Below are 12,530 nucleotides of genomic sequence, written 5' to 3' on the forward strand. Positions count from 1 at the left end.
ACCTGGGAACCAGTTTAATTTCTGCAAATGAGCTGGTTTAGGCCAAATGCTTTTCACTGTTTTGTTTGGTCTTCTGACATGAAGAGAATTTTGTGTTGACAGAGGAAGGCAGTATTGCATATTGAGAATTCAGTAACTAGATATTAGCAAGAATCAATCTGCTAGATTTTTTTCATATATAGAAGTCTGTCATTTTATGTCCATTTCCAATCAGTGTTTTGCTTTTTATCTTATTTTGCTGAACAAGAATTTCAGTGTGTAGAGGTTCAATTGTGTAGCCTTTTGTTAAGAAATGTTATTAAAAAAAGTTAGCAATTTCCAAAGAAGTGTTTCTTACAAATAAAACATTTCTCATAAATAATTTCTAGTAGAAATATAAAAAATTTAGAAGAGACAGGATACGTTACAAAGCATGTGACAAGAAAAAGGGCCTGATCATCTTCCTAATCAGATGGTCTGGAGCAGAAATCCACATCATCATTCATATTGGTCTGTCCTCTACTCCCAGCCTGTAAACACTCAGTTGGCTGATCATCCCTCCCGAGGCTGAGTTCCATCTGTTCCCATTGGTCTCACCCTCCATGCCCTCTTGTGCTTCCCAAAAGGCCGTGTTCATCCCTTGCAGCATTTCAGTTGTGTGTGCTGTCTCGCCACATCTGTGATCCTAATGAGATCATACATTTGCATACACCTGCACACCCCTGTGGTTGCCCTGCTCCCACGTGTTCGTGGTGCTGCATGTGTTTGTGTGCAAGCACTTCAGAGAGGCAGCTGCCCAGACTGCCTTCCCAGAAGGGGTATTAGAGCTTTCCCTATGGTAATGCTAACCAAGTCCTGTAGGTCCTTCGGAGTTTGTCCTTTTGTTCCCTTTCTGGTTTCTTCCCTGTTCCTTTATCTTCTTCCTTAGCTATAAAAATGTGAATAACCTGCAAAGATAAGTGTGAGGAAGAAGTGTGGGGAAAAATATAATCTCTTGTGATAGGCCCCACCCTAAAAGTTTCTTCAATGCTGCAATATTTGCATTTAGACTTGAAATCTCTTTTTTTCCAAAATCATTTTCCTTTTTTAATAGCAAACATATTTACTCATTCCTAGTATAAGTATCCAAAAATTCATTAAGCCCCAATAAAGTAAGTGTTCACATGGTAGTATTTAAAGAGTGATCTACCAACTGTTACAAATTATTTGTTATTGCATCCTCATTATTGAACAGGTTGGTAGAATATCTTTACAGGGACTATTTAAATATACAGCGATTTCTTTCAGAGGTTTGAGTGCTTGACCAACAGAAACATGTTGGAATTGAAAACAGGAACAAAAGAATTTCCAGTGGGATTGATTTTTAAGGCTGTGTGTGCTGCAGCACTTCTTGAACTTACCTTCTTGTTTGTGTGCCATAAAGGTGCTAGAGAACCAAGACAAAAAGAATTCATTTCTGGAAAGGGACCAGGAACTTCTTAGGACACAGTTCTGGCAGGAAAGATAAGCTTGGAAAAAGTGAGCATGAGAACATTGTTCTGTTACTTGCTCTCACTTTTTTTTTTTTTCAGTTGAGCATTTTTTTGCATGTTCTCACATATGACATTAATGTGTCATAAGATTTCTCTGAACTGAAAATACTCAATGATGTTTTGAGTGTTAGTGGTGTTATAAGGCAGCTGGCAATGCTATATTCTGAGTGATTTTGTGAAGTGCTGGGACTTGGTTTTATGGAATATATAACTTCTGTTTTAACGTCTGGTATGACTGCTGTTGTTCTATAATTACAGCATGCAATGAGCTTATAGTTTGAAGAGTAATTGTGAAATAGTGGAAACTTGTTATCCTGTTAGAAGCAAAATTTCAAAGGAATTAATATTTCCCCCATTTCTCTTATTTGCAGGAGACAACTGTGATCACTGGATGCATTATAGTGATGCAACTAAAACCAGAAGTGGATGGGCCAAAGAATTATTAAATGAATTCAAAAGCAATGTTGAATTGCTTAAGCAGGCTGTGAAAGATCAGGTCATAGATTCTCCTCCCAAATCACCACCTGCTGTATTTCCTCAGATTCTACAAACAGGTATTTTGTTTACATCACTTAATTCTCTATTTCCATGAAATATTAAAACTATGAAAAAAAAAACAAACCCTGTTCTTTTCAATGATTCCATCACTATTCTTTCCTACAGGCAAGGAACAGATACCGAAAGGAACATCTAGGGCTTCCTCTGTATCTTCCCAACAACCAAAGGGCAAACTGATGTCTAGTCCTATTGTGGTTAGACTTGCAGATTTCAATATATATCAGGTACATTTCTTTAAGTTAGTAAAACTGGGGCTACTCCACCCTCGGCTGTTACATAACTGTGCTTTTTAAGGGACAGTATGAAGCCCATTGAAATTAATGAGTCTTTCCATTCATTATTGGATTAGACCTTTATGGAACTGCTTCTGCTTTGTTAAAATTTGTGATCCTATCACAACTATGTGTTGGATCCAAGTTCTACTGTTCTCCAAATTATGAATTTGGAATTTAAATTTAATCTTTTTGTTGTACTATGTTATGTGCCCAGTATTTTAATATGTGGTTTTGTATATCATGGTTTTCTAATTGTTACATTTTTCAAAGTACATTAAAAACTGTTAAGAGGTTTCTTTAAGTTTTTAAGTTTTTCTTCCAGCCACTCCCTCTCCAGTGATATTTTGAGCAGACGCTTTAACCACTTCCATCCCTCTCCCCTTTGTTAGAATGAGTAGTTTTAGTTTCTGGTCGTGGTCCAGGTTGACTGTTCTGAGGCAAGTGGAATACAGAAGTGTATCTCCATTAGGCAGAATGGTAGTGATATGGGAGGATCATAAATTTCAGGTCCTAACAAAAATGTTAAGTATGTGTCCTTCGTCATTGTGATTTCTGCTTGCTCTTGTTCCAATTTCTAACATTTTTCTGCTATATCGCTTCTGGTGTTGTGGGAGAGTGCAGATTGCTGCTAGGAGCATTCATCTGGATCTGAAGTGGTTTTATACTACTGCTTTGTACTGTTCATGTTTCCATTTGCCTTCTGCTCTTGTCTCCTCCTCTCTACACAAACACATTTTCAATTTTTGAATTGTTATTATTTCTATGCAGTTTCCTAAAAGCTATTTTTCTAAATAGATCATTTTACTTGAATTTTTGTGTGTGTTAATGCAGATATGTTTGCCTCTTGAAAACAGCTACATAGAGTGAAGCAGGCTTGTAAAGGTCAAGTATTCATTATTTCCAGTGAAACTCATTCTAGTAGACATCATCATCTGTTCAATATTAATACATTGGGTAATTTCAAACTAGCAGTTTGACCTGCTAACTGTTGAATGAAAGAGCTTTGTTTTGGCAACATACTTTTTAAACTAGGATACATTCAATAAAATTTAAGGTCAAATATAAATCAAATGTTGATTTCTTACTTGTTTTTAATTGTTGTTCATTTACATTGTAAGGAAATAGAAATGGAGGTTACTGTTCCATAGTGTCTTGATTCTCCTGTGAAGCAGACCATCAGGCATATCCAAGCATACATATCTCTGCCAAGTGCATGCTGAACACCTTGCTTAGCATACAGTGTGAGAGTTGGCCTGTGTACTGGAATTTGTTCTTATGACAGTACAGTGTAATAAACTTATCTAGCTTCTAATCTCTCCCTTATCTAGACCAGACTGTATGGAAACACACTCCATGCAAGCATAAATGTTTAAACAGGAGCTGTAAGATTTGCAATAAAAAAATCAGATCATTCTTGGCTTCTGCTGAATGCCTTTGAAAGTGACCTGCTGCCTCTTGCCTTGTATGAGGGAAGAGGATCTGGTACCTTTGAAAGAGTTTTCTTGTGAAACAGTTCTATGCAAGTCATTTCTGCTACAAGGCAGTTAAGTCTTTCTTACTGTCAGCACTTTGTGTTGTGCTTGAGGACCTACACCCAAGAGCAGTGGAATGTTACCTTACTAGGGACAGTACCTTGCAACTACAAATGCTTAATCATTCATAAAAATGTAATGTGTTAATGAAATAATCTTCTATCTTTTACAGGTTTCAACAGCAGACCAATGTCGTTCTTCCCCTAAAGCTCTGATCTCTTGCAATAAAAAGTCACTTTATCTTCCACCAGAAATGCCAGCTATTCATATTGAATTCACTGAATATTACTACCCAGATGGAAAGGACTTTCCTAGTAAGACTTCTTTTTTTTTTTTTTTTTTTCTTTTTTTGTACTGAAGCATAAATTTTGTGTGTTACTTTCACCTTTGTGAAGCTTAACACTCAGAAATAGGTAATGGCTTTCTAAAATGGCTAGAGCACAAGACTGCTTTATTTCCACAGTGCTTGCTCCTGGCAAACTCCTATTAATACTGATTTTTTTATAAACATGGTTTTTCAGTCCGAAAACACTTGCAGCATTTTTACTGGCACATGAATTATTCATTCTCCAGCATCCACATATTGTTTCTGCAATTTCCCTGTCTGGCTACATAAAAGAACTCAAACTATTGCAGTAATACCTAAAATGCAACAAAGAGGTGCTGGAGTTATTTGTAGGAATGTATTCTGTGGCTGGCCCTGTTTTATATACAGAAATGTTAGTGGATTTCTTGGGGATGGGGCTCGAGGACAGCAAATTTCCATGGTCTTGCCCTTCCTCTGTAATGAGAATATTCTCCCCCTTTCCTCAGACTTAATTCTGTTAGTTTTTTTTACACTCAAAAATTCAGTTACTTGCTTGGAGTGAAAGAAGCATCGCTTCAGGTATCTGCTAACAATTTATTCGTCCTTGAGACTAAAGGAGCAGGTTTCTTTTCTTTCCCTGATGAAAAGTACTGGTGAAAATGTAAGTTTGCAATCATTTAAAAACCAAACAAAACCCAACCCATACACATTTTACTTATTCTCATGGTTTCATTTTCTTTTCTCTTTTAGTTCCATGTCCAAATTTGTATGGCCAGCTGAATGCTTTACAGTTCACCCTGGATCAGAGAAGTATTCTTTGGCTAAACCAGTTTGTGTTGGATTTGAAACAGAGTCTTATTCAGTTCATGGCCATGTACAAGTTAAATGACAATTCAAAATCAGATGAACATGTTGATGTTAGAGTGGATGGACTAATGTTAAAGGTACACTGTCACTGAGGATGGGTTTTGTGGTTCCTTGGAAGACTATTTCTTTTATTCTGAAAAGCTGTTAGCAGAGCAACTTAAGAAATAAATACCTAAATGAATGAAAAAACGCTAATCTAAAAAACTCTGCAGAATACGATGGTTTGAAGACAGACATCTTATCTCCTATACTCCTTCATCTGTGTCCTAGGGGTATTTTGGTTTTGTATTGAAGACCTGAGTGGGAGTACTAACAAAGTATTTCCCTGTGATCACTGAACTTGACATAGCAGAACTAAAAAGAAATTGAGCACTAAAGTAAAAATAACTAGTGAAAAATTAATATTTGTACTCTATATTAATGCAAGGGCCCTCTCTTGTTCCACTGGTTGTATTATATCAAAACTCTTTTTGTCTTGTTAATGAGTGCCTAGAGTAAGGAAAGCAGTTTATCTGAAGGCTTATTTCCTTCTCCAAAGCCCATTCTCACCATTTTCTGTTTCATGCTGGCTCTTGGTGTAGTTCAGGTACAAGAGTTCTCTGTATGATTATTCCAGAGGAGTGGTGCTTGTTAATACGGCTGAACATCAAATTTTTGCTTCCCTTATCTTCTCATCCTTTGTAAAAAAAGGATTATTGAGCAGATAAATTTCCCACCCATCCTCTGTTTGCATTGTGAATTTCATTGTATGGTTTCCAAGGTTCAGAGGTGAACAAAATGAGTCTTTTCAGTGGTGCCCACAGGAGAGGTTTCAAGGGTTCTAAAAAGTCAGCATATGGAGAGATGGTTATCTGTCTAAGCTCCTGTTACGTACTTAATGGAGCTTTACAAGCACTTGGTTTGTACTGAATAAAAACAGTTATTAAGAGCAAATGACTGGAAGTCTGCAAATATAGATTGATCTGATACTGAATTATTATATGTGAATAGCCTACTAAACTAATTATGTCACCCATGTATTAACAGCATTATTTTTTTCTAGCAAATGATGAATATTTTAATAGTGTGCTTGATGTTTACATATCAGATAGCTAATTATTTTATTTGGTTATTTTTTTCTGAGTCCTTGTATTTAAATGGAGAAGCTTCATTACCTCCATCTTTAAGTGTCTTTAGGGATGATTTTTTTACTCCTACTTTCTAGATTCAGAATGGAGATATTGTGATAGAAGGCAGTGTAACTGATACTAGCAAAACTAGAGTTGCCAATGTTCATGTTAACAATTTAAGAAACAGGATTTGGCATAAAATATGTTTACTTTAAAATGTGCACTAAAAATATGCAGGTTAAATTAAATAGAGAAGTATTAGCTGCATTAGCACATTTAACTGCTTGCTTGTATCTTAACATAGAAATAAAATACTGTAGGACTCGGTATGGTGAAAAACCCTGTCTGACAAGCCAGATTGAACTCCAAATTATAATTCTCTGTTTTTCAAAGCTGTAAATTTTGGAAACACTTGACGAAACTTTTTAGCAAGCTGCTTGAGTTGAACAAATGAGCCACTTCAGCCTAATATAGCAGAACTAAATTTAAGACCTTCAGATAAGAAAAGCCTGAGACCCTTATGTTTTTGTACAAATATTGATGCCACATCATCCCTCTTAAAAATGAGAGAAAACATAAATCATAGTCTGTGAGCCTGACTTACCCCTGTTCTGTGTCACTGTACTTGATTTCTCATAAAACTGTAATTATATTCCTTTGTCAGCTGTCATGGCTACTATTTTGTTTCTTTAATTGTATACCTTCTTAATCTATGTATTTTTAACTAGACAAAATGTATTTCTCCCTTGCAGATCATCATCCCATTTGAAAACAAACCTGAAATTCATAAGGATCAACCTCGTGCACTTTCCATTCAAAGTTCAGAGATGATTGCTACGAATACCAGATGCTCACCAAACTGCAGACACTCTGATCTAGAAGCTTTGTTTCAGAACTTCAAGGACTCTGAATTTTTCAGTAGAACTTTCACCACTTTTCCTAAATCCCCCAAAAATTTTAATCTTTTGCATCCAATCTTCCAGAGACACGCTCATGAACAAGATACCAAAATGCATGATGTTTATAAAGGTTATATCATCCCAGAACTGAATAAATATGCATTAAAGACATCTGCAGCTACTGATGTTTGGTCCATGCATTTTTCCCAGTTTTGGATAGATTACGAAGGAACGAAAAGTGGGAAAGGCCGACCAATAAGCTTTGTGGACTCTTTCCCTCTTTCACTTTGGATTTGCCAGCCAATAAGATTTGCGAAGTCACAAAAAGAGCTTGTATCACATAACCAGACAGCCTTGAACATTCCAAAAAGTGAATCTAGTGATCTCTCTAGTAGATTGCAACGTAAGAAACTTCTAAAGGAGTATTACAGCAGTGAGACAGAGCCCTTGACCAATGGTATTCAAATGTCTGAGACTTCAGGAGTGCTTTCTGAAAGCTCTTCCTCTGATGCAGATGTCCATGTTCTTGTCCATGTTCAAAAACATGTAAGCGTGCAGATCAATCACTACCAGTATCTTTTTTTGCTGTTTCTCCATGAATCTCTTGTATTGCTCCTGGAAAACTTAAGGAATGACGTAGAGGCAGTGACAGGAAAACCCGCAAAGCAAACAGATGTCTGCATTGGGATCCTACTGAAAAGTGCAGAAGTAGCCTTACTGCTCCATCCAGTGACTCAGGGAAACCCTTGTAAGTCACCTGTTGAGGAAGAAGGAAGTCCCGTGGCATCAGAACTCTCCCCTGTGGGAAATGGGGCAACTCTTACTTCAGAGAGTAAATTAGTTGGTAGTAAGATAGTGGAAGCTGGTATTACTAATTTTGATTATGTAAATGACTGCAAGCCTCTGAATGCTGAAGTTAATAAAGGAATTTTAATAGATCCTCTTTTGTTTAAATCAGACAGTAATATGGATTTTCAGAAAGCAATGTCATTTTCTGATGATGCATCAGAAAAAGGTTTGGGCGATACAAGTGAAGGAGGAAGCAGTGGACTTTTTAGTAGAAGTGATTCAGAGGAGGTCTGTGGACCTCTAAGTGAGAAAAGTAGTTTGAATCCTAGGGATTCGGTGTCCATTCTAAATAAGAGAGAAGATTCTACTGAATTTTTCATTGATAAAGAGGATGACAGAAACATATTTTCAAATAAGTTAAATGAACAGGAAGGCACAACTGAAGGCTGTCCTAACCAAGTCGCTGACTTAGAAGCTGCCTTAGAATCTGAAGAGCTTGAAATCAACAAAGAAAAAGTGACTTCAGTTAAGATGTTTGCATCCCAGTCTTCATCAAGGTATAGAAGATTTAATACTAAATCAGTTTTCCTACTCTTTGAAAATATTTAGTAATCCTGTTGGCTACAGACTTGTAGTACTTTTAGCAGTCAGGAAGGGAACATCTTAAGAGTTGGCCTGTATGGTCCTTCCAACTCAGGCTGTTCTGTGATTGTATGTTAGAAGTTACGCCATATCCAGCATTCAGTGAAAGTTAAGATGAAGTGTTAGTTAATTGATTTAAACTATTTGCTTTTAGTTTAAATGTTAGGAAATAAGTATTGAGAGAGTTATTGACACAAATACCTGGATAAATATATGTTGTTTCTACATTTACCTCTTTTCCCTATCAAAGGATTATTGAATAATCAGATTTTTTTGTTTTATATCTTGCCTGCTTTAGAGGAATTTTTTAAAGTAACTTGTATGTATTTCCTTTAATTTGAAATAATAATTTCTTTGTATCTTTATATTTTAAAAGTGCTAAGCATAAGGACCGCTGCTCGTCCAACCTCCCTGCATTCTCTGTTTCTTACAAAAATATGAAGAGAAGTCCATCACAAGTTTCTCTGGATACCATCTCTATTGATAGTATGATGCTAGAGGATCATTTGACAGAGAGTGATGGAAGTGATAGTCAAAGCTTTCTGGAGAAAGGTAAGTAGGTTTAACAAAATATTTTTAAGCAATACATGAAAATGTTGTTTGTTATTAAAGTTGTGCTCAAAAGGATTCTAGTCCAGCAAATCCTGGATACTTTACAAGACTCTTTCTGTTCCTTTCACCAGTAATACCAAGTGTATTCACCATATATCATTTCAAGTGAAAGCAATAATGTGTGCTACTTAAGCAGCACTATTTAATTTTAACACAGCTTAATTTTCCTCTCTCAAGGAAAGTAAGAGCATTGAAGTGCTGTGTTGCAAATCTGAATTCAGCAGAACTTGTTCCTTGCTCTGCTTAAAAGCAACTGTTTGGCTGCAAGTACTTACAGGTCATAGCCTGAATTGGTGTTACAAATGAAGTGGTAAAGAAGCTTTCATTTTAGAGGTGGATGAAAAAGAAATGAGTTTTCACTCATGCTCACCATGCTAATTACCAGGCAGATAGGTTTGGTAGTCTCCTTGCAGTTCATCCTTAAGGAGTAGTTCCTAGCTATTGACTGTCTTAATAGCAAGTATTTGTCCAATTTTTGCTCATCTGTGCATATACTCATGAAATAATTTTCTCATGTCAGGAAATAGAGTAAGAAGACCTTATTGCTACCTCTTTTCTGATAATTCTACTTTGCATAAAGACTGACTGGTTTTTTTCTGTAGGATTTCTCTTCAGTCTAGAGCAATAATGAGAAGACTGTTTCACTTGCAAGCCTGTTACATATTTGAATTGTAGGAGTATTCCTGCATGTGTTTGTGTGGGAGTGTACCATAAAATACGTTTTCCATTTTAAATAACCTTTATATGTCTTTTTAGCTTGTTAAACAATATTTAACTGCAGGTTAAGTATCAATTCTTTCCAGTTGTCAAGGAAACATTATCATCATTGCTCTGATGAAAGTATATGTAGCTTATTTCTCTAAACATACAAACACAGACATCTGCTCTAAAGGCACTGTGCAGTATTTTAGATACACAACTTGGAATTTTTTTTCCTGGCTGGATCACATTTATTTGGAAGACTAAAAAATGCCTTCACAGTTTCTTTTAACAATGCATATAGAGTGCTGTTTTGGTTTTGTCACTATATCCTGCTTTACTTTTGATTAGCATTTAGAACTTTGAACTCTCTGTAAGAGGAATGGATTTGGCAGTTCAATCATAAATATTTGTTCAATAAGCCATTCAGCTTATGTTAAAAAATGAGTTTTTTATGAGTAGCAGACACTGCCTTTATTTTTAATGTAGGAGTGATTCAGATTATGCTGTGCTAACTTTGTGTTTTTTGTGATGTATGTATGGAAGGTATTACAGCCACAAACTATCAAAGGCCATCAGAAAATGCCCATGAAGGAGGCACGGTGATTGAAAATTGTGATGGGTCATCTCCAGATGCCATGAGTGCTGCTTCAGAAAATGTCCATGAGACTAGTGAAGAAATGGTAATATTATTGTATTCCATTAGAATACATGATTCTGTAAATTAAACCTTAAAACAGAACTAAAATGGTGGCTTTTAGAGGTGATTTTTCAAGTCATTAGAAAATTGAATCCAAAAATAGTAGTAATGATGATGGACACACATCATCTGATACCAAAGCTGACTTAACTCTGGCTTCTACTTCTTTCTTAAAAATACTGCAACCCAGGAAATAGAGGAAAAGGGCTGACTACTATGCAGATAGCCAAAGTTTAGTAGCTTATCCTAGCTCTTCAGCCTGGTCTGATTCAGCACTGCAAGTGCTTGGTTGTGCTTATGATATGCATAAAGTTAAATGCAGTTGTAGATATGTTGTAGGTAATGTCAGATGCATTTCAGGTACCTCATAGGTCGTGTGCTTCTCTGTCAGAGTAAGGAAAATCTGTCTCACTTCCACTGCTTTTCTAGCCAATTCTGAATTGGTGTCAGTGGGGTATAAATACAAGTGCCTGTCTTTGGACAGGCTGTTGAGCAATCCATTATGAAGCCAATGTGTACAAAAAGAAAAGAAGAAATGAGAAAACTTTGTGCTTCTCTGTGAGCAAGGGTTTTGGATACAAAGGGGTATTTTTTCCTTTTGTGGTGGAAAAGGTTTAGACATACCTTACAAACAATAATCACTGTAATTTCATTTTATAATCTTATCTGGGTCTTGTTGACAGATATCTGTTGTGGTTTTTCAAGTATTTGGTGTTAATGGTGAAATTGACATCAGAGGAGAAGACACAGAAATATGCTTACAGGTCAACCGAGTGATACCAAACCAACTGGGAAATATTGGTGTTCGACAATATCTGTGCAGCAGAACTGTTGGTAAGAACTAACAATTCAGTGTGGTGAAATTGGAGCTGGAAGTATTTGTTATAAGTAAATAAAAATGCAAACACAGTTTTATGTTAGTATAGTAGCATCCCTTTTATGCTGGTTTAGAACTCTGATTTCTTTCTCCATTGCCATACATTAAAAAGGAAGAGTAAATAAATGGAGCTGTCTATGATGATGTGGGTGAAAAGGTGCATTGCATTGAATTCTGGTCATTAGTTTGCTTTTTTGAAAATGAAGTAAGCTGCATTATGTGCTGGTTTTGGCTGGGGTAGACTTAATTGTCTTCATAGTGACTAGTACGGGGCTATGTTTTGGATTTTGTTTTTGCTATTAAACTGTCTTTATCTTAAGCCATGAGTTTTCTGGCTTTTACCCTTCCAGTTCTCTCCCCGATCCCACTGGCGGGGGAGTGAGTGGGAGGCTGTGTGGGTCTTGACTGCTGGCGGGGTGGAACCTTGACACATTGCATTGTGGTACTGTTTCGTGAAGATGGAGCTCCCTTATGACTCTAATAGTACTTTGCCTAATGTACCTTCCTGTGAAGGAAAGTTTCTTTTCTTCAGGATTAGTTTCTCTAGATTAAATGACACAAACTGTTTAAACAGACTTATAATATGTGGTTTAAGAAAATTTAAAAAATTTCCTGTCAGGAAATATGAGCTTTAAAGATAGACAACTGGTTTTGGGTTGGGTTTTTTGGTTGGTTTTTGGGGTTTTTTAAGCTTGATACAAAGAGTGTAGTTTCATGCCAGATATTTGCACAACTCGATCAATCAGTGTCTTGTCGGAGCTGTTCTTGGCCATGAGTACAATATATACATTCTTTGCCAGAAAACTGAGTTCTCATAGGGTGAGGTTTCTTCCTTGGCATGATGTTTTGGCATGGAAGTTCATGTCACAGTCTGCTTTGCTCCTCTCTGCCAGCCTTCTACGTGGATAGCTGGATGTAAGCTCTTTTGCACTGTGGGTTTTTTGGGGCAGATCCCTGATGCACCTGTATCTGGTTCAGCTCCTTTCCCAGGAAATAGCTATAGCAGCTGTTGGCTGCCATTTTGTATTCCAACCTTCTATCAGCATGGATTTTGTTCAGGAGGTGCTTCAGCTTCAGAGGTGGTACAGCCTTTGATGCCCTGGCTAAAGAATCCATTTACTGGTAAGCTGAGCCATTGCCAGCAGCTGCTGCC

At 36.7% G+C, this 12,530-nt stretch overlaps 1 protein-coding gene across 3 annotated transcripts in view; it reads left to right on the forward strand.

The window, feature by feature from the left end:
• The window catches only part of BLTP3B (bridge-like lipid transfer protein family member 3B), a 51,773-nt gene that overhangs the window by 28,484 nt on the left and 10,759 nt on the right, over positions 1-12,530 (forward strand). For all 3 annotated transcript variants that reach the window (XR_014226385.1, XM_082281109.1, XM_082281110.1), the window contains 8 exons: positions 1,883-2,065; positions 2,175-2,293; positions 4,049-4,190; positions 4,934-5,127; positions 6,912-8,404; positions 8,866-9,041; positions 10,347-10,483; positions 11,184-11,334. Coding sequence is in view for 2 of the 3 variants with exons in the window: in XM_082281109.1 (XP_082137235.1) it covers positions 1,883-2,065; positions 2,175-2,293; positions 4,049-4,190; positions 4,934-5,127; positions 6,912-8,404; positions 8,866-9,041; positions 10,347-10,483; positions 11,184-11,334 (2,595 nt within the window). In the remaining variant the exon portion in view is untranslated. The remainder of the gene's footprint in view (positions 1-1,882; positions 2,066-2,174; positions 2,294-4,048; positions 4,191-4,933; positions 5,128-6,911; positions 8,405-8,865; positions 9,042-10,346; positions 10,484-11,183; positions 11,335-12,530) is intronic.

This window comes from Coloeus monedula, assembly GCF_965178545.1.
Source record: "Coloeus monedula genome assembly, chromosome: 4".
Lineage (NCBI taxonomy): Eukaryota > Metazoa > Chordata > Aves > Passeriformes > Corvidae > Coloeus > Coloeus monedula.